The 20,213-nt window shown below is 43.3% G+C and overlaps 1 protein-coding gene across 1 annotated transcript in view; it reads right to left on the reverse strand.

Moving 5' to 3' along the window:
* The window catches only part of LOC124595616 (apyrase-like), a 64,110-nt gene extending 62,298 nt beyond the window's left edge, over positions 1-1,812 (reverse strand). Inside the window, exon 1 of the mRNA XM_047134435.1 lies at positions 1,396-1,812. Coding sequence (XP_046990391.1) covers positions 1,396-1,773 — 378 coding nt within the window. The 5' untranslated portion in view covers positions 1,774-1,812. The remainder of the gene's footprint in view (positions 1-1,395) is intronic.
* Between the last annotated feature and the right edge of the window lie 18,401 nt (positions 1,813-20,213).

The raw sequence follows: 20,213 nt of genomic DNA on the forward strand, positions 1-20,213 counted from the left end.
CCAACAACATTCTGGACAGTACGAGAGAATGATTTGGCCACTTAGATTGCCTCATGTGAATGCTGTCGAGCGTTTATGGGACATAATCGAGAGGTCAGTTCGCGCACAAAATCCTGCCCAGCAACCCTTTCGCAGTTATGGATGCTTGTGCTGTGTCAAAACGCACGGGGTACGTTCGCCCTTACTGATGCTGAGCGTCCTGCGTGATAAATCAATGATAACGCCTGGTGGTCACGATAATATACGTGTACGATGTGGTAAAACCAAAATCAAATTGTGTTCTAGATGATATGAGAATAGCAGGTGGCGAGCATGCGCGACTGCAGCGACATACCATATCGCCCTCGCTGCGTCCAGAGATGCTGACTCAGCGACGCGCAGCAGCCGGCCGCTATTGCGAAGAATCGACAGCATCGATGATTATTACATTAATTGTTAAAAGTTGGAAGTGTCCATAAACAGAATAATAATTACAAGACGGTAGACAGATTGGTATCTTAGTACAAGTAATAATATAGTTCCGAGTTTATGTCAGAGAGTACGTACTGCGTTGTGAGCTCGTTGCGAAAGGTAACAATTGCTAGTTGGATGTCGCATTTATCATCACGCAAGATAATCTGGTACTGAAATTAAAATAATTTGTTGCTCTGACGAGATCAGTATTGTAGACAACGAGAGTGGTTCATTAAATATGCCCATTTATTCACTACTGCTTAACTTCAGTAATCATTGGTGTGTGAATATTGTTAAGGGTTTATTCGTAGTTCTATCGTGGCTTGGTACGATTTCGGCGTCGTGTCTGGGCAGGGTGTTGTTCCCATTATTTGGCAGACAGGCTGTTTGCATGGTCAGTGGTTGAGGTGGATGCAATATTAATTGTACTAAGGCTGATTTCGTGTCCGATTAGTTCATTGCCAGTGTGATTGCGGCGCGGGCTAGATTCTTGTCGTCATCAGAGGCTCCTCTCCAACTGGAATCTTCTGCAATTAGATAGCTTTCTGCAGTCTTAATATGTATTTAAAAATAAGAAACTGTACCTAGTTAAAGGTGTGGTGATCGACTGGTGGCCTAAGTACTTTGCGCAACAGGATACTCTGCAATAACGGCATAGAGACGTTGGTACAGTACGATCCTTTGTCGTTGTCAATCGATCTTGGGTACCGCCAGTCACGGACCAGTACATGCTACAGAGACAGCATTGCTCGATATTTCTGTTAGGGACTCCCAACGACTTGTTGAGTCCGTCCACGTTGAGATGCTTTCCTAAGCCAGGTAAAAGGATGACCGACACTATGTTAGGACTGCCTAAGTGTTTAGCTGTATAAAGATTGCACTCAGAGGAAAAATGGAAAAGAAGTGCTCTACAGAAACTGCCAACAACTAGTGGAGACTCACCGCCGCGTCCCAGGGCAGCTTGTTGAGGAAGTGCGCGGTGACGTTCCAGGTGAAAAGCGTGTACCAGAGCGTGCCCTGGAAGTTGTCGCCGGCGTTGAGCAGCAGGTAGTTGTCCGGGTGTTCGGCCAGCAGCTGGCGCACCCTGCCCGCGATCCTCGCGAAGCCGCCGTAGCAAGGCTGCTGGGTCTGCGACTGCGAGGTCCGGCGGTCGCAGGGGTCGCCGGCGCCGTCCGTCTCGTCGTAGCGCGCGTGCCAGTCGTTGAGGTGGAGCAGGTGCAGCTGGAAGCTGTCCCCTGGAGAGCTGGTGGTAGACACGGGCAGCGCCCTGGCGGCGCCCGCCACCAGCAGCGGCGCTAGCAGTAGCGGCAGCACCTGCATCGCGTCTCGTTTGGTCAGCGCACCCAGAAGCCGCTCGGAGCAGACTGGTCGATGTGACGCGGTGCGTCCGGCGCCGCGCGCACGGAGCGTCACAGCGATAACGAGGCCCGGCAGCTGCGCGCTTCCAAGGCCGCGCCGCTCCGTACGCGCTCGCTGGCACACAACCTGCTGTGATTCAGCCGTGCAGCTAAATCTACCGAATCTACGTTTACTCACACTTTAGAAGGCATTGTACACTGCGTGACACGTGACAGAGGGTACTTTCTCTCTCTCTCTCTCTCTCTCTCCCCCCCCCCCCCCTTTTTTTTTTTTTTTTTTTTTTTTTTGAGTCATCGGTTGTCTGACTGGTTTGATGCTGCCCGCCACGAGTTCCTCTCCTGCGCTAATCTCTCATCTCAGAGTAGCACTTGCAACCTACATGCACAATTGTTTGCTAGATTAAATCCACTCTCTGTCTTCCTCTACAGTGTTTTTGCCCTCTTCAGCTCCCTCTAATACCATGGAAGTCATTCCCTGACGCCTTAACAGATGTGCTATCATCCTGTCCCTTCTCCTTGACAGCGTTTTTCACATATTCCTTTCCTCTCCGATTCTGCACAGATCCTCCTCATTCCTTACCTTACCAGCCCACCTAATTTTCAACATTCATCTGTATAAAATTGGAAGGAGAATCAGCATTGGTCCTATGTTTTTGTTTTATTGTCCACAAAATCGATTTTCGGTCACTTAGGGACCATCCTCAGTGCTGTAATATACAATTAAAATTGGTAGGCACTGGCGTCAACAAGCTTAGAGCGATCACATAAACTGTACCAGTCAGATTATGTGATCGCTCTGAGCTTGTTGATTCCAGTGGCTACCAATTATAATTGTATATTACAGCACTGAAGATGGTCACTACGTGACCGAAAATCGATTTTGTGGATAATAAAACAAAAAAATACGACCAATGCTGATTCTCCTTCCAATTTTATCCACTATTTGGCGGTGGTGCACAGAACACTCCATGGAGTCGCCAATCAACATTCATCTGTGGCACCACATCTCAAATGCTTCGATTCTCTTCTGTTCCGGTATTCCCACAGTCCATGTTTCCCTACCATACAGTGCTGTGCTAAAAAGAACACTATCAGAAATTTCTTCCTCTAATTAAGGTTTGATACTAGTAGAATGCTGGTAGACTTCTCTGGGCCAGGAATGCTCTTTTTATTAGTGATAGTATTTAAATGAAACAGCAAGGTTAGTGTAACCAGTCGCTGTTTATTTATCTCCACAACGCGTTTCAAACGTTTAAACCTCCATCATCAGGTGGATTCACATTGTTAGTATCACATTTGTGTAAGTTGTGCTACGATTTTTTGTTGGAACTTGTGACACTGTCTAGTGGAGAAACAAAACACTACTTCAGAACATGGTTTTGAGTTTCTTTTGACAAAAAATTAAACCTATATCGAACAGTAAACTGAAAAATGACTGTTACTGACATTAGATGAAACAAAAAGTTTCCTGTAACCAATCACTGTTTATTTATCTCCACGGCGCGTTTCAAACGTTTAAACGTCCATCATCAGGTGGATTTACATTGTTAGTGTGACGTTTGTGTGTGTTGTGCTACGATTTTTTGGAGGAACTTGTGGCACTGTCTAGTGGAGAAACAAAACACTATTTCAGAACATGGTTTTGAGTTTCTTTTGAGAAAAAATTAAACATATATCTAACGGTAAACTTAAAATAAGTAAAATAGAGTACCTCCAGTGCTCACAGATTCTTTTCACTGTCGAAACACATCACATCTACCGTGTCATTTTCTGTAAACAACAATGGCGTCTGGAACCTATTCGGTACAAAGATCGTATAGTAGAAGGGAAAACATTATCAAAAAGTACAAAGAATATACATCGTAACAACATTTTTACGGAATAAATTTTTAAAGGATTTGGAGGTGTTTGTTTTGAGGTGGAGAATACATGCATTGAAATAAATACTTCAGGTGGTAAAGAAAACCGATTTTGACAAGTTAAAATAGCTTAAACTTCATACTCGTTTATACAATCAGCTCAAATGTTACAAAGTTTAAGTACGATAATAATATTGGCTACAGTGATAAAATTATACACAAATGCTGATTTTTGCTTGGTTTGTAAAGTTTGCTCTCATACAATCACTCTTTCCACCCTCTCTCTCCCTCTCATTTTCTCTTTCTCTTCCTCGCCCTCCGTCTCCAGCCGTTCACGTCCATCTATGAATCCTAGCCATAAATTGTTATTTGTGTGACATCGAGTTCAAATTTGTTTCATATACCAACGTCTACGGTCCTGTGGCTGTGTGAAAAATTTAAGCTCCTTAGTCAATGCAAGTAAAGCTGTGAGGACCGGGCGTGAGTCGTGCTTCGGTAGCTCAGATGGTAGAGCACTTGCCCGCGAAAGGCAAAGGTCCTGAGTTTGAGTCTCGGTCGGGCACACAGTTTTAATCTGCCAGGGAGTTTCATATCAGCGCACACTCCGCTGCAGAGTGAAAATCTCATTCTGTTTATAGAGGGTGTTCCGAATCTATTCGTTCAAATTAATAGAGGTTAGGGAGCATTTGTATACCCAGCAGAACGATCGTCTGCCACCATGGTGCAGTAGAGGGTCAAAGTATGAATATTACACGCTTCATTATGCTGAGGCAAAACTGAGCAAATCGGTTGGTTCCTTTTGCATTTGATGTCGTCTATGGTGGGCTCGATGGGAGGCACCATTACTTCATTCGCAATTCCTCGGAACACCCCCCCCCCCCCCCCCCCCCGCTCCACGTCTCCAAAAATAAAATAGAATTTTTTACTACATTTTCCCTGTCATCAGCGGATCAAAACCCAGTCGAGGACTGGAAAGAAAATGGTTGAAATGTTTGTGTACGATATATTTCTAAGATCCCGATCTCGAACAACTTTGAAAATTTTCTTGGTATCTTTATACTTTTTCAAGATGTAGAGTTTGGAAGTTACCCTACTTCTACATGTAAAATCTGGTATGAGACGAAATCTAAATAATAAATAACCACAGGAAATTGCTTAGATTTTACAAATTGCTCAGATTTTGACGGTATATTCTCTAGGAATTTATCTAGAAGAACTACCTCCCCGTTTGCAGTCTTTCTCGGCGTATTCCACTGATGAACTCTTCTCGGGTTATCAGCCGGGTGGTGGTGTTGTCTTGTAGCAACTTTTCTATGAGTTGCCGGCCGGTGTGGCCGAGCGGTTCTAGGCGCTATAGTCTGGAACCGCGCAGCCGCTACCGTCGCAGGTTCGAATCCTGCCTCGGGCATGGATGTGTGTGATGTCCTTAGGCTAGTTAGGTTTAAGTAGTTCTAAGTTCTAGGGGACTGATGACCTCAGAAGTTAAGTCCCATAGTGCTCAGAGCCATTTCAACCATTTTTTCGATGAGTTTCGTACCCATCATCTTCTGGCGAAGTTGATGGTTGCGAAACTCATCGAAACGTTGCGACAAGACGACGCCACCACTCGGCTGATAACCCGAGAAGAATTCATCAGTACCTCCGAGTTTTCAAAAATCTTTATCCATTATTGAGAAATATTTCAAAAACTTGTTTTTTAGGTACCAAACCCCAACCGCTGATTCTGAGACAGCTATGCACAGCAAATGGCTGTAATTTTTACTTTGTATTTCTAAGATACCGATCTGGAAAAACTTTGAAAAATTTCATCATATCTTTATCCGTTTCCGGCATGCAGAGGTTCAAAGATACCATACCTGTACATGTAAAGTAGGAATGTAAAATCTGGTGTGAGGCGAAGACATAGTTTAAAAAGTAACGTAAGACGAAGAAATATGCTGTAAAATTTCTCCGTTATCATGTGGAAGCACCATGGTTAAGTGCTAAAGCGGGTGCCCAATATTTTAGCAGGTATAATCCTGCCTGAGGTATAACATTAGTTTTGAGTTATTTCAGTTACACTTACTCGTAATTAAACTATCTGAACTTTACTGACCAATAAATTTCTTTTCATATGGGTTACACAGCCTACTGCAGCAGCAAAAAGAAGGTGTAACCTAACCTAACCTAACCAGCGGAAAGATGCTCTTGTCGGAGAAGAAAAAATGCGAATATGTTCCTACTTATTTAAAAGACTCTGATTGAAAAGTGGGTTATCAGCTGTCTCATGCTACCCTTCCTCTGCAGCCTTATAAATTTACCAAAAATAATGGCATGCAACATATTCGCGCTTTTTTATGGTGGGAGAGAAGACGTGGCAGTGGCAAGGATACGAAAAGTAATAAATACTGGAAGATAGTAGACGTGGAACATAGCTGACAGAACTGTGCTAGGAAAAGAGTGAAGAAGAGAGTGCCGCGGCGGGGAGGGGGGGGGGGGGGGGGTAGAAGGGAGAAGTAAAGAGAAAGGGGAAAATGGGTGAGAGACGAGAGACGTATTAGAGATAAGAGAGCATGGAGCATGGTGAGTTACAGTTAGGAGAGCTTGTGGGAGTTGAGGTGACTTGCATGTTACAAAAAGCGCGAATATGTTCACATGCCAAAATGTTTGTGAATAACATTAAAGGTCCAGACGGAGCTACAACGAGGTAACTGGTACCCCACTGTCCAGTCAGAGTCTTTTTAAGTAAACAGGAGCATATTCACATTTTTTGTGCTTCGATTGGAGCATTTTTCCGCTGGTCTGATTTCCTACGCGAAGACCGGCCACATGCAGCTCTGACGCCTGTAGTGTTGCAACTTGTGTTGGTAGTGCTGACACATTTGCCCTCTAGTTAGCGTATAGAGTGGTTTTGTCGAAGCCGAGCATAAAGAGGAAAGAAGGATTATCTATGCTGAATTGCGTTCTCATTGTGAGTCCAACGGTGACGATTTTTTGTCAGACATTGTCACGGGCGATGAAACATTGACTGAGCACTTTGAGCCTGGTACAAAACTGCAGTCCATGGAGTGGAACCACACGACGCCTCCCTCGAAGAAGAAGTCCAAAACAGTACCCCCGGTAAGATCATGGCTCTAGTCTTCTAGGACTCTGAAGGGATTATACTGTTCGATTACCTCTCTCATGGTCTACCAATCCACTCCGAAACCAATTGTGAGACTCTTACGAAACTGAAGAGGAGGAGGAGCACATTCGAGTTTAACGTCCCGTCAACAACGAGGTCATTAGAGACGAAGCAGAAGCTCGAATTACGGGAGGATGGGGAATGTAGTCGGCCCTTTTTCAGAGAAACCATCCCGACATTTGCCTACGAAATTGAAGAAACGATTACAGCGTGTTCGTGACAGCAAAAATATGAATGTATTTCTCCTTCTCCACGATAACGCAAGGCTACACACAATCCTGCGCACACGAGAGGAGACCACAAAACTTCGGTGGACTGTTCTTGCTCATCCGCCCTACATCCCAGACGTTGGATCTTCAGACTTTCATCTGTTTGGACCACTGAAGGGTGAACTCTGCAGGGAGCACTGAAGCAGTGACGAGGCCGTCACTGATGCAGCATGAACTCTGTTGAGACGCAGACCTGGAGTGGTACCGTACGCCATAAAACTGGAAGGAGATTGCGTCCAAAAATAGGATTGCAGAGCCAGAGAATTGAGGAAAAATATGATCAGCTACTCATGTTGGAACTGTGCAAAATACCATGTTATCAATGGTTCGGAATTCATTATAGGTTTGTTCGAGATATGGTTGGAATCGTTGGAACCACGTGAAAGCGTTTCACGCATTCTCCTAGTTCAAGTAGTTTGTGACTGGGTGACAGGTGTTCGAGTGGCGCCCAACGGACGTTTGCAAATATTTTCAAATGATCAGAGGAAATTCTTCCGACTGGCTCCAAAGCGTTTAATAACCCTGCTCCAAAGAGATCGTCGCGCACATGCGCATAGCTTTTTGAGTTCATTCTCGTAGCATTCTCGTTGAAGATAAGTGGCAAGTTCTTGCTAGCCTTTTAAACGACCGTAAAACTCAACCTTGATAAACTGTAATACATCCTAGTGTAATTTTATTCCCTCGAGGGATCTTTCCGCAAACATGTGTTGCACATATGAAGCCTGGGATACCAGAACCAAAAATATCTCACTATCCGCTGTTAATCTCATTTCCGAAATGAATAAATTTTCCCTCTCCCACACAGGGGTCCTATCGCAAAAGCCAGTGACTGGGTGTCCCAGGGTGTACTCATTGCTATTAGTAATAAGAACGTATTAACTTGGCTCGCAATAGAAGGGCGGTGGCATAGATAGAAATAAGCATGCTAGGCTGTTAGTTTCATAACCAGGGACATATCGTAGCCACTTCCTGCCAACTACACCAACAACAATTTTTCTTCAAATGAGATAATTTCCAGCATTTGTAGTGCTTGCGCATTTACTACATTGTAGTTTATTAACACTGATACTAATTATTTGCAATGTACTGTCAATGGGCAGATGAACTAATGTTATCAGAATCAATAAGCCAAGCTTATCAAATTTGTTATATATGAATATAATTAAAATACATGAAAGAAAACAGGATGTTGATGAGGAAAATGGTGTCAGGAATAATGAAGAAATTCTTCAGTTGAATTTTGTATCACTGCTTCTCAAAGAAGTGCCGATCACAAGTGGGAAGCAGAAAAGTTTGACTCAGTTTCATTCATCAGAATCAGTGTTTCTCGAAAGCCTGCAACTGTAATTCATTCTTTAAATAATGAAACACTGCACCACTTCCGTAGTTTTTCATGCTATCAAGACGCGTGTCCAGAATTTCTCATTGTCATGATCAAATATTTACATTAGTACTTTGCGTGTTGTGTGCTGCCTGTCTTGCACTGTAGTCGTCTTTTTAAATGATAAAACACAGTGCCTCCTCCATTATGCACAAAACCACACCCACGCAAACCTCACTCATACTAACACGGTGTGTGTGGTTTTCTGCATAGTGTAAGAGGCAATGTACGGTATCTTGCAACCTCAAAAACACGACACAGTACAATGTAAGAGAGACACAATACACATACAAATAGCAAACGAAATACTTATGTGAATATTTGCAACTAGCACTGAGAATAAATTCTCGAAACGCGTAGTAATAAGCATGAAAAAAATTCGTACCGGCTGCACTGTTTCATTACTTGCATCATAAACATCTGAGCAACGCTAAGAGCGCAAGTGTCAAACAACGAAACACGCGAAATATGCGTTCGAGTAACTCCAAAGTGTTCTGACGGTCGAAACTATCGCGAAGCTGCGCATTCGCAGCAGAGACACTTTGAAAATGGTTTCACTTGGTTCTGATACCTTTACTCGAACGAACCTTATAGCTCTTAACCTTATACACTCTCCACCATCACCATGAATGAATGGGATGGACTGGGAATGAAGGGAGGGGGGCGTGGAGGGAGCGGTGGCAGACAGCGGTAAGACAAGAGTATTCTAGAGGACAGCGGTCCAAATCCGTGTCTGACCGTTTTCTGTGATTTCATAATTCCCTTTAAAGCTTGTCCCAGGGTGATTCTTTGAAAGGGAGCAATGGATTTCCCTTCGCCATCCTTCTTCAATCCGAGCTTCCGCATCTTCTTTAATGATCTCATCGTCGACGACACGTTGGACCCTAATCAACATGCCTCGTTCGAATAGAGCAATGCCTAGTAAAGCAATGTTTCTCATCTTGGTTTAGAACTTAACTTGTTCTATTACCGCGGTTACGACCTTATTTAGAAACACAGAGATGAATTCCCAGTTTACACAGCGTGCTCGTGGTCTTTTTATGACCTAAAAATTATACAGGATATGATTTCTGATTCAACAAGTTTATGTGATGATTACGTCGGTTTACAAGAAAAAGCGTCTTACATCAGCGTTTCTTCACCCTGTATAGCCGCCAGGTGTGATGTGCTTAAAAACAACAATTGAACTGTGATTCCAGGGAGTACTATGGCTTTAACGCCTGCGTAAGCTCCCACAGCTACAATATGACTTACTAATTGCTATGGGAGCCTACGGTTTAGACCTGTAAGACCATCTGGGAATGACAGTAACATTGCTCAGACCAACAAAATCTGGGGAGGATGCATTTGGGAATAGGATTTTCTGTAGAACTTTCCTTGATCCATTAAAAGTGTCAATTAAAAGTGTCAGACTCATCATTATTTTCTTGAGACCTTATTCCCGCTGCAATGCGGGGTCGGCCTTGATACCATTGATTTGGCAATGTTAGTTACCGAGGATGGCCAGATGCCCTTCCTGCCACCACCCCGAACGCCCCCCTCCCCTTCCCCCAGCGGGACAGAATTAGTGTACCCCAGCTGTCTGGGTCTAGTGTAAGCCATGGAATAGTGCGAACGTGTTTCAAATGTCTGCGAGTCGTGTAACTGAGGTGGAAGGTGGGGACCAGCTCGATATTCACCTAACGGGATGTGGAAAACCGCCTAAAAATCACATCCAGGCTGGGCGGCATACCGGCCCTCGTCGTTACTCCGCCGGGCGGGTTCAATCTGGGGCCGGTGCGCCTACCCGAGTCCAGGAAGCAGCGCATTAGCGCTCTCGGGTACCCTGGCGGGTATCAAAAGTGTCCGACTATTTCCATTTAAAATGTTGAATTAACTATTTACGGTCATAAGAGTGCTTAAATGAAGGTACCGCCATTTGACTGTAAGGATCTACAGGTTGTTTGTTCTATTGTAATTCACGATTTTGAAATCCGGTAATTTTCAAGTACCACACGCAAATGACCGGTTTGCTGGTCTTTTAACAGATTTAATCTTCAGCTGAATATACACTGTCGGCAAAGAAATCGCAACACCAAGAATGAGTTGGGCAACATAAAGGAAAGTTGGCTGGCGTATTCCTGCACTTGAAAGATGATGTATATTCAAGCTTTGCGATGGTCGCTGAATGGCGCTAGTAGCGCCACTATGGGGACGATAACCATGTTTGGTTTAAATATGCGATGGACGTGGCATGTTGATGTTAAGCAAGAATGCCTTCAAGGCGACATATAAGCCATTATCAACACCTCACTGAGTGTGTAATAGGGCTACGAGAAGCTGGACGTCCCTTGTATGATACTGCAGGAAGACTTGGCAGGAATGGATCCACTGTACATGGTTGCTGCCAACGGTGGTACGAGAACGTACGGTCGCTAAAAGACCAAGCCGCGGACGGCCACGTGGCACTACTGAGAGGGTAGATCATCATGTTCGGCGTACGGCTCCGGCCCATCGTACTGCATCTGCAGCAGCAATTTTAGCAGAAGATGGCACACAGTGACACAACGAACAGTTGTAACCGGTTACTTCAAGGACAGTTCCGAGTCAGACTCCCTGTAGCATGCATTCCACTGACCCTAAACCACCGCCATTTGTGATTTCAGTGGTGTCCATCCATTATTGTCCATCTGTCTGCTTCCATTTTGATGCCCAGTTGGTACATCAGTTCACAAGCTTTTACACAATCTGCGTGTATTTACACCGACATAGTGAAACTTTGCCAGCATCCAGCATTTGCTATACAGCTGTTGCTTGTTACAAAGACCTTGACAAAAAGGTATGACAGAGGCCTACTTTGCTCATAGAGATGTTATCTGTTTTTGTTTGCGTATATTGAAGTCAATATATGCGCAAATATTTTAGTCAGACTGGCGTTAACATGAGAGCTCAAAATATGGTTGGACACCAGCAGAAAAGAAGCCCCCTATGCTGTCGCAGTAAATAAAAAACTAAAATTTTGCATCCATATCTACAGATAAACAATGCTCATAGCGATTCATTAAAGCATGTTCCATGTTCTTGTCACAGAGCCAACACCCAGCATTACGCTAGAAATAGTGATGTAACTTCCATAAAACCATCTGAAGATAAACCTGAAAAGGTTCCAAAACCGATTCATGGCATAATAAATAACTATTCAATGAAGTGACTGGTTGCGGTTTTATGTATTTACATTCAATTAATAGTCACGGGTTCTAAAATATCCGTAATGGATAAGCTTAATATCATGTTTGTTTCTTGAATAATAATCAGTCGTCGTTTCAAATCATCTTCAATTATTTTTCAAAATGGTTCAAATGGCTCTGAGCACTATGGGACTTAACTTCTGAGATCATCAGTCCCCTAGAACTTAGAACAGCTTAAACCTAAGTAACCTAAGGACATCACACACATCCATGCCCGAGGCAGGATCCGAACCTGCGAACGTAGCGGTCACGCGGTTCCAGACTGTAGCGCCTAGAACCGCACGGCCACCCAGGCCGGCAATTATTTTTCATCCGGAGGCAATTTATAATTTATCATGCTTTCATGGTCGGTTATCACGTGTTCACTTACCTTTGTGTAAAGTCGTAGTTAATTCGAGCACACTACACTGAATACGCCCTGCCTTCTGTGTAGCCATTATTAAGATAAACAGCCTTCAGCAGACAACATATTTATTTATTTGCATACTGCACGCATATTATAGCAGGTATAAGGCCGGTATTACACTATCAAATTTCTTTGTCAAAGAAATTTGATGGTGTAAATGGGAACTTTGTCAAATCTCGTCCGTCGTCAAATAAATTTGATCAAATCTAGGGCCGCTCTGTAGATTTGATCAAAGGAGTCGCTTGTCTTCTGTTCACTGCAATGTGATATGTTACCATGTGGAGCGCTAGCATCGCTGCAGCGTTCTGTCATCTGTAGCGCTTTTATAAACATTGCCGGTAAATACAATTGGTGTGTACTGACAACCACAAAATTAATAGAGATGTATGAAGTTGATGAGGCGCTTTACAATGTGAGGCACCCTGAATCAAAAAATAGATTAAGAGGATTGGAAATCTATCCTAACCTAACCTAACCTAACTCTCTCCTCTATCAAGGAATCGGAGTGTTACAGTGAGCCTGTTTTCTGCAGATATAGTAGTTGTTAAGTGAGTATTGTGCTTTGTGATATGAGGATACACTTCACTGAGCACATACTGGAATGTATGTTTATCCATTCTTACGAAATAGTTGTACGACTTGACGTCGTCCACTATAAGCTCACGTAATAAGTTTTGTTGAATGCTTTTATCGTGTCGTCGTAAAACCCACGGCTTCACCCAGGTACGTTTCCCTTTTTTTCTCCCGCTTCTCTTCCGCATGTGCACACAGTGCAGTTGTGGAACATGCGGTTAATAACAAGTTGTTGTCAGCCACCTTGAACTTTGACGAAAAATATGATGATGGTGTAATACCTCTTTTTAGCATCACGTCAAAGATCTGTGTCAAATATATTTGACGAATATTTGATCACATCTTTGATCAAATCTTTGACAAAGAAATTTGATAGTGTAATACCGGCCTAAGGTAGGTCTAAGCTGCTCGAAACTTCAAGTCACGTGCTGGCACCGAATATGTTGAGAGTGCTTATTGTGATTAATGCTTTGTACGAACAGTGTTAGTTTATACAACTTGCAGTCCACATCCCCACTGCATGCATCTTCTCTGTAAGAGAGGAGGCAATACACTTTCATACTGTGTTTAAAAAAACTTGAACGTATTGGTGGTAATTTTGCATTATTTAAATATGTTTTCGAGATCTCCTTACACTGTACTTCTCAATGCGCAATGAAGATCTTCCTACTTCCGAGTATCTCATTAGTCGAAGTGAGATCAAGTTAATATTCACTCATGGGTCAAAATTCTGTGCACAGAGGAGATATTTTCAGGATGCTAACACTGTGGTCATACCAGTTATGTGCCCATTTGAGTTTTAAAAAGGAGCAGGGGGCTTTCACACATTCTGCATTCATTATTACACTATTCCATTCAACAGGTCCTGTAATTCTTCTTTACTTTCTTTCAGGACAGTAGTGTCACCAGCGAACCTTATTACTGACATCATTTCACCGTGATTTTAAGCCCACTACTGCAACTCATGAGCTTATTATGTTTAGACCACTGTTAACACAAAATTCCAATGAATTCCATCGGCCTAAGCTACACATAAAATGTCGCGAAGCGCCACTTGAGAGAACCTGGCCTACTTTGTGCCTACTGGTAGATGCTGGAAGCTTAGTAGTTGCACTCAGCAGAAGAGAATGACATATCTGAATGGACGAAACATTTAATGGCGGTTCTGAGTTTTAAGTTCAATGTATAACCAGCTGTAAAGGTACCCGTGGTCTAGGGGAGCTGGTTATACATTGAACTTAAAACTCAGAACCGAAATTAAATGTTTCGTCCATTCAGATATGTCATTCTCTTCTGCTGAGTGCAACTACTAAGCTTCCAGCATCTACCAGTAAGCACAAAGTAGGTCAGGTTCTCTCAAGTGGCGCTTCGCGACATTTTATGTGTAGCTTAGGCCGATGGAATTCATTGGAATTTTGTGTTAACAGTTGCCGGCACGGTAGCTCAGCGTGTTCGGTCAGAGGGTTAGCTGCCCTCTGTAATAAAAAAACTGAGTTAATGGATCAACAACGAACTTAAACGGATGTCTTACGACCTCCGCCCCGAGCAGATGGAACGAACAAAACCGAACAAATTGAAAAAAAAAGAAAAAAAGCGGTAGCGTCTTTGATTCATAATCAAAAACAACTTCGGTCCCGGGTTCGATCCCCGCCACTGCCTAAATTTTGATAAATAATCAGCATTGGCGGCCGAAGACTTCCGGCATAAGAAGTCAGCCTCATTCTGCCAACGGCCTTGTCAAAGAGGGCGGAGGAGCGGATAGAGATTCAGGGCACTCTCTTGTCCTAGGGGTGGGAAATTGCCCCTAAAGGCGGAAGAATCAGCAATGATCAACGACATGAGGATGCAGAAGGCAATGGAAACCACTGCATTAAAGACACGTAACGTGTATCCACAGGGCATGTGGCCTGCATTTGAAGAAGTGTCATGGTGATCTCTCCATTGGCAAAAGATTCCGGAATAGTCCCCCATTCGGATCTCCGGGAGGGGACTGCCAAGGAGGAGGTTACCACGAGAAAAAGATTGAATAATCAACGAAAGGATAACGTTCTACGAGTCGGGGCGTAGAATGTAAGAAGCTTGAACGTGGTAGGGAAACTAGAAAATCTGAAAGGGGAAATGCAAAGGTTCAATCTAGATATGGTAGGGGTCAGTGAAGTGAAGTGGAAGGAAGACAAGGATTTCTGGTCAGATGAGTATCGGGTAATATCAACAGCAGCAGAAAATGGTATAACAGGTGTAGGATTCGTTATGAATAGGAAGGTAGGGCAGAGGGTGTATTACTGTGAACAGTTCAGTGACCGGGTTGTTCTAATCAGAATCGACAGCAGACCAACACCGACAACGATAGTTCAGGTATACATGCCGAGGTCGCAAGCTGAAGATGAACAGGAAGAGAAAGTGTATGAGGGTATTGAAAGGGTAATGCAGTATGTAAAGGGGGACGAAAATCTAATAGTCATGGGCGACTGGAATGCAGTTGTAGGGGAAGGAGTAGAAGAAAAGGTTACAAGAGAATATGGGCTTGGGACAAGGAATGAAAGAGGAGAAAGACTAATTGAGTTCTGTAACAAGTTTCAGCTAGTAATAGCGAATACCCTATTCAAGAATCACAAGAGGAGGAGGAGGTATACTTGGAAAAGGCTGGGAGATACGGGAAGATGTCAATTACATTACATCACGGTCAGACAGAGATTCCGAAATCAGATACTGGATTGTAAGGCGTACCCAGGAGCAGATATAGAATCAGATCACAATATAGTAGTGATGAAGAGTAGGCTGAAGTTCAAGACATTAGTCAGGAAGAATCAATATGCAAGGAAGTGGGATACGGAAGTACTAAGGAATGACGAGATACGTTTGAAGTTCTCTAACGCTATAGATACAGCAATAAGGAATAGCGCAGTAGGCAGTACAGTTGAAGAGGAATGGACATCTCTAAAAAGGGCCATCACAGAAGTTGGGAAGGAAAACATAGGTACAAAGAAGGTAGCTGCGAAGAAACCGTGGGTAACAGAAGAAATACTTCAGTAGATTGATGAGAGGAGGAAGTACAAGCATGTTCCGGGAAAATCAGGAATACAGAAATACAAGTTGCTGAGGAATGAAATAAATAGGAAGTGGAGGGAAGCTAAGACGAAATGGCTACGGGAAAAATGTGAAGACATCGAAAAAGTTATGATTGTCGGAAGGACAGACTCAGCACACAGGAAAGTCAAAACAACCTTCGGTGACATTAAAAGCAACGGTGGTAACATTAAGAGTGCAACGAGAATTCCACTGTTAAATGCAGAGGAGATAGGTGGAAAGAATACATTGAAAGCCTCTATGAGGGTGAAGATTTGTCTGATGTGATAGAAGAAGAAACAGGAGTCGATTTAGAAGAGATAGGGGATACAGTATTAGAATCGGAATTTAAAAGAGCTTTGAAGGACTTACGGTCAAATAAGGCAGAAGCGATAGATAACATTCCATCAGAATTTCTAAAATCATTGGGGAAGTGGCAACAAAACGACTATTCACGTTGGTGTGTAGAATATATGAGTCTGGCGATATACCATCTGACTTTCGGAAAAGCATCATCCACACAATTCCGAAGACGGCAAAAGCTGACAAGCGCGAGAATTATCGCACAATCAGCTTAACGGCTCATGCATCGAAGCTGCTTACAATAATAATATACAGAAGAATGGAAAAGAAAATTGAAAATGCGCTAGGTGACGATCGGTTTGGCTTTAGGAAAAGTAAAGGGACGAGAGAGGCAATTCTGACGTTACGGCTAATAATGAAAGCAAGGCTAAAGAAAAATCAAAACACTTTCATAGGATTTGTCGTCCTGGAAAAAGCGTTCGACAATATAAAATGGTGCAAGCTGTTCGAGATTCTGAAAAAAGTATGGGTAAGCTATAGGGAGAGACGGGTCATATACAATATGTACAACAACCAAGAGGGAATAATAAGAGTGGACGATCAAGAACGAAGTGCTCGTATTAAGAAGGGTGTAAGACAAGGCTGTAGCCTTTCGCCCCTACTCTTCAATCTGTACATCGAGGAAGCAATGATGGAAATAAAAGAAAGGTTCAGGAGTGGAATTAAAATACAAGGTGAAAGGATATCAATGATACGATTCGCTGATGACATTGCTATCCTGAGTGAAAGTGAAGAAGAATTAAATGTTCTGCTGAACGGAATGAACAGTATGGTTTGAGAGTAAATCGGAGAAAGACGAAGGTAATGAGAAGTAGCAGAAATGAGAACAGCGAGAAACTTAACATCAGGATTGATGGTCACGAAGTCAATGAAGTTAAGGAATTCTGCTACCTAGGCAGTAGAATAACCAATGACGGACGGAGCAAGGAGGACATCAAAAGCAGACTCGCTATGGCAAAAAAGGCATTTCTGGCCAAGAGAAGTCTACTAATATCAAATACCGGCCATAATTTGAGGAAGAAATTTCTGAGGATGTACGTGTGGAGTACAGCATTGTATGGTAGTGAAACAAGGACTGTGGGAAAACCGGAACAGAAGAGAATCGAAGCATTAGAGATGTGGTGCCATAGACGAATGTTGAAAATTAGGTGGACTGATAAGGTAAGGAATGAGGAGGTTCTACGCAGAATCGGAGAGGAAAGGAATATGTGGAAAACACTGATAAAGAGAAGGGACAGGATGATAGGACATCTGCGAAGACATGAGGGAATGACTTCCATGGTACTAGAGGAAGCTGTAGAGGGCAAAAACTGTAGAGGAAGACAGAGATTGGAATACGTCAAGCAAATAATTGAGGACGTAGGTTGCAAGTGCTACTCTGAGATGAAGAGGTTAGCACAGGAAAGGAATTCGTGGCGGGCCGCATCAAACCAATCAGTAGACTGATGACCAAAAAAAAAGGTACACGTTTCAAATCCTGTCCGCCCATCCAGATTTAGGTTTCTCGTGATTTCACTAAATCACTCGAGGCAAATGCTGGGATGTTTCCTTTGAAAGGGCACGGCCGATTTCCTTCTCCATCCTTGACACAAGCCGAGCTTGTGCTCCGTTTCTAATGACCTCGACGTTGACGGGACATTAAGCCTAATCTTCCTTACTTTCCTTGAATTTAAAATTACTGAAAGGACATTAAGAAAGGATCACAAAAATATCATTCAGTGGGCTACACTGTTACTGACTTTCAGTCAAAGTCAAACTAACTGTGATATTCCGACTGTTTCGTTTGCCAACCTAAGTCGTTTGAAGCGATTTTTAAGCGAGCTTTGTTCTCAATGTAAGCTAACCATCTCTGTCGATAATATTGCGTTGCAAGTTCGTAATATGCAAATTAAACTACTCTGGCAAGTTGTTATACGCCGAAGGTGATTCAATAAAATTGAATTACTGCCAGTCTATTCTGCAAACCTTCGAAAATTTTATGTCAGTCTTCTATTATTTCAGTTACATCTAACCAATACTGTTATTTCCTATTCAAAAGTGCTAACGGTTAATTCACCGCCGAACAACCTGGAACTGTGCCTTCGAGGCCCCGTGACAACGCAGGGCTACTGGGAGACATGAGTGCAGCATTTCGACGCGATAAGAACTTTAGAACTTGACGTAAATCGCAGCCTCGATGGTCTTTCACCCTTGTAGTAGTTTAGTGTGTTTAGGCCTACAGAGTTAAGTGTAACTAACAAATTAAGAAAAAAGGTAGCTCAAGATTAATGTAAAAGATAATCACGTAAATAGCAAAAAAATGATTCAAATGGCTCTGAGCACTATGGGACTCAACTTCTGAGATCATTAGTCCCCTAGAACTTAGAACTAGTTAAACCTAACTAACCTAAGGACATCACACACATCCATGCCCGAGACAGGATTCGAACCTGCGACCGTAGCGGTCTCGCGGTTCCAGACTGCAGCGCCTAGAACCGCACGGCCACTTCGGCCGGCGTAAATAGCATGTTGCCTTAAATGTTGCTAAGAAAATGTATTAGAACTGTGAACTGGTTAGTCCCACATTACGCCACGATATTCTAATTACAATCCATGGAAAATGCAAATAACTAACTGGTCACAAGTAAGACAAAACACACCGGCTCTGTAAAAGAAGGATGTCGATTGGATCCGAGTGAAGATAGTCGTTCCAGTTTTCGAAGTCTTCGTTTAAGAGCGACTCTGATAACTGATAATTGTGCAACGGTGTGATCTTGCTCTGATATAAGCCAAAGGAAAACAATATACTTGTGTCACGAGGGCACTCATTCTGCCGTTCACAAAGGGTACTTGAATTTCATTACTTAAGTAGCTCATAGGACATTTCTTGGTGAGACAGCGAATGTCGATCATTAGTTCTCAACTAAGAGTGCGTTTAAAGTTCACATTGAATTGCAACAGAGCTATAGTGAAGTATCTCAGCGATATCCATTGAGTGGGACTTACTGGTATCCGATGAAGGAAGCTTCGTATGGTAGCAACTATCGCAGCTAATAAAATTCGTAGAACGCCTGGATAGTTGTAAGAGAGAGCTCGACGGTTTTAAACTTGCCAGAATAAATAAAAGAGTTTAAAAATTCAGCTACCGTATCGGGTAGCGCTTTGGTAAGACATTGGACTCGTCTTCAGAAGGACAGTAGTTCGAATCCACGGTCAGGCACTGAGGTTCTGGACCGATCCTTTGAAAAGGGACAAAGTATTTCCTTTTACCGACCTTCACAACCCGAGCATGTGCTCCGTCTCTAATGACGACGTCGTCGACAAGAAATTAAGACCTAATCCCCATGCCTTCTTCCAACACTGTCATGCTTAGTACACTAAGATGACTAAAGTCGAGCGATATGCACAAAAGACATGGCTGTAGTATTATGTACACAAAGTATAAAAGGGCAGTGCTCCGGCGGAGGTGTCACTGGCACTCCGGTGATTCATCTGATAAAGTTCTCAATGTGATTATGGGCGCACAACAGGAGTTAACAGACTTTGAATGCAGAATGGTACTTGGAGCTAGGCGCCTGCGACATTGCATTTCGGAGATCGTTAGGGAAAGCAATACTCCGAGGTCCACAGTGTCAAGAGCGTGCCGAGAATATCAGATTTCAAACTTTACCTCTCAAAGTGGACAACGAAGTGGCCGACAGCCTTCACTTAACGACCGAGAGCAGCGGCGTTTGTGTAGAGCTGTCAGTCCTAGCACACAAGCAACACTGATCCAAATAGCCGCAGAAACAAATGTGGGACTAACTACGAACGTATCCGGTAGGACAGTGCGTCAAAAGTGGTGTTAATGAGCTGTGGCAGCAGAAGACCGATGTGAGTGCCTTTGCTAGCAGAACGACATAGCTTGCAGCGCCTCTCCTGGGCTCGTGACCAGATCGATTGCGCCCTAAAAGACTGGAAAACTGTGGCCTGATCAGATGAGCCCCGATTTCAGTTGATGAGAGATGATAGTAGGGTTAGAGTGTGGGTGGATCCACGAAATTGTCAACAACGGACTGTGCAAGCTGCTGGTGGCTCCATAACGATGTGCGGTGTGTTTACATGGAATGGACTGGG

The sequence above is a fragment of the Schistocerca americana genome, chromosome 2 (genome assembly GCF_021461395.2).
Source record: "Schistocerca americana isolate TAMUIC-IGC-003095 chromosome 2, iqSchAmer2.1, whole genome shotgun sequence".
Lineage (NCBI taxonomy): Eukaryota > Metazoa > Arthropoda > Insecta > Orthoptera > Acrididae > Schistocerca > Schistocerca americana.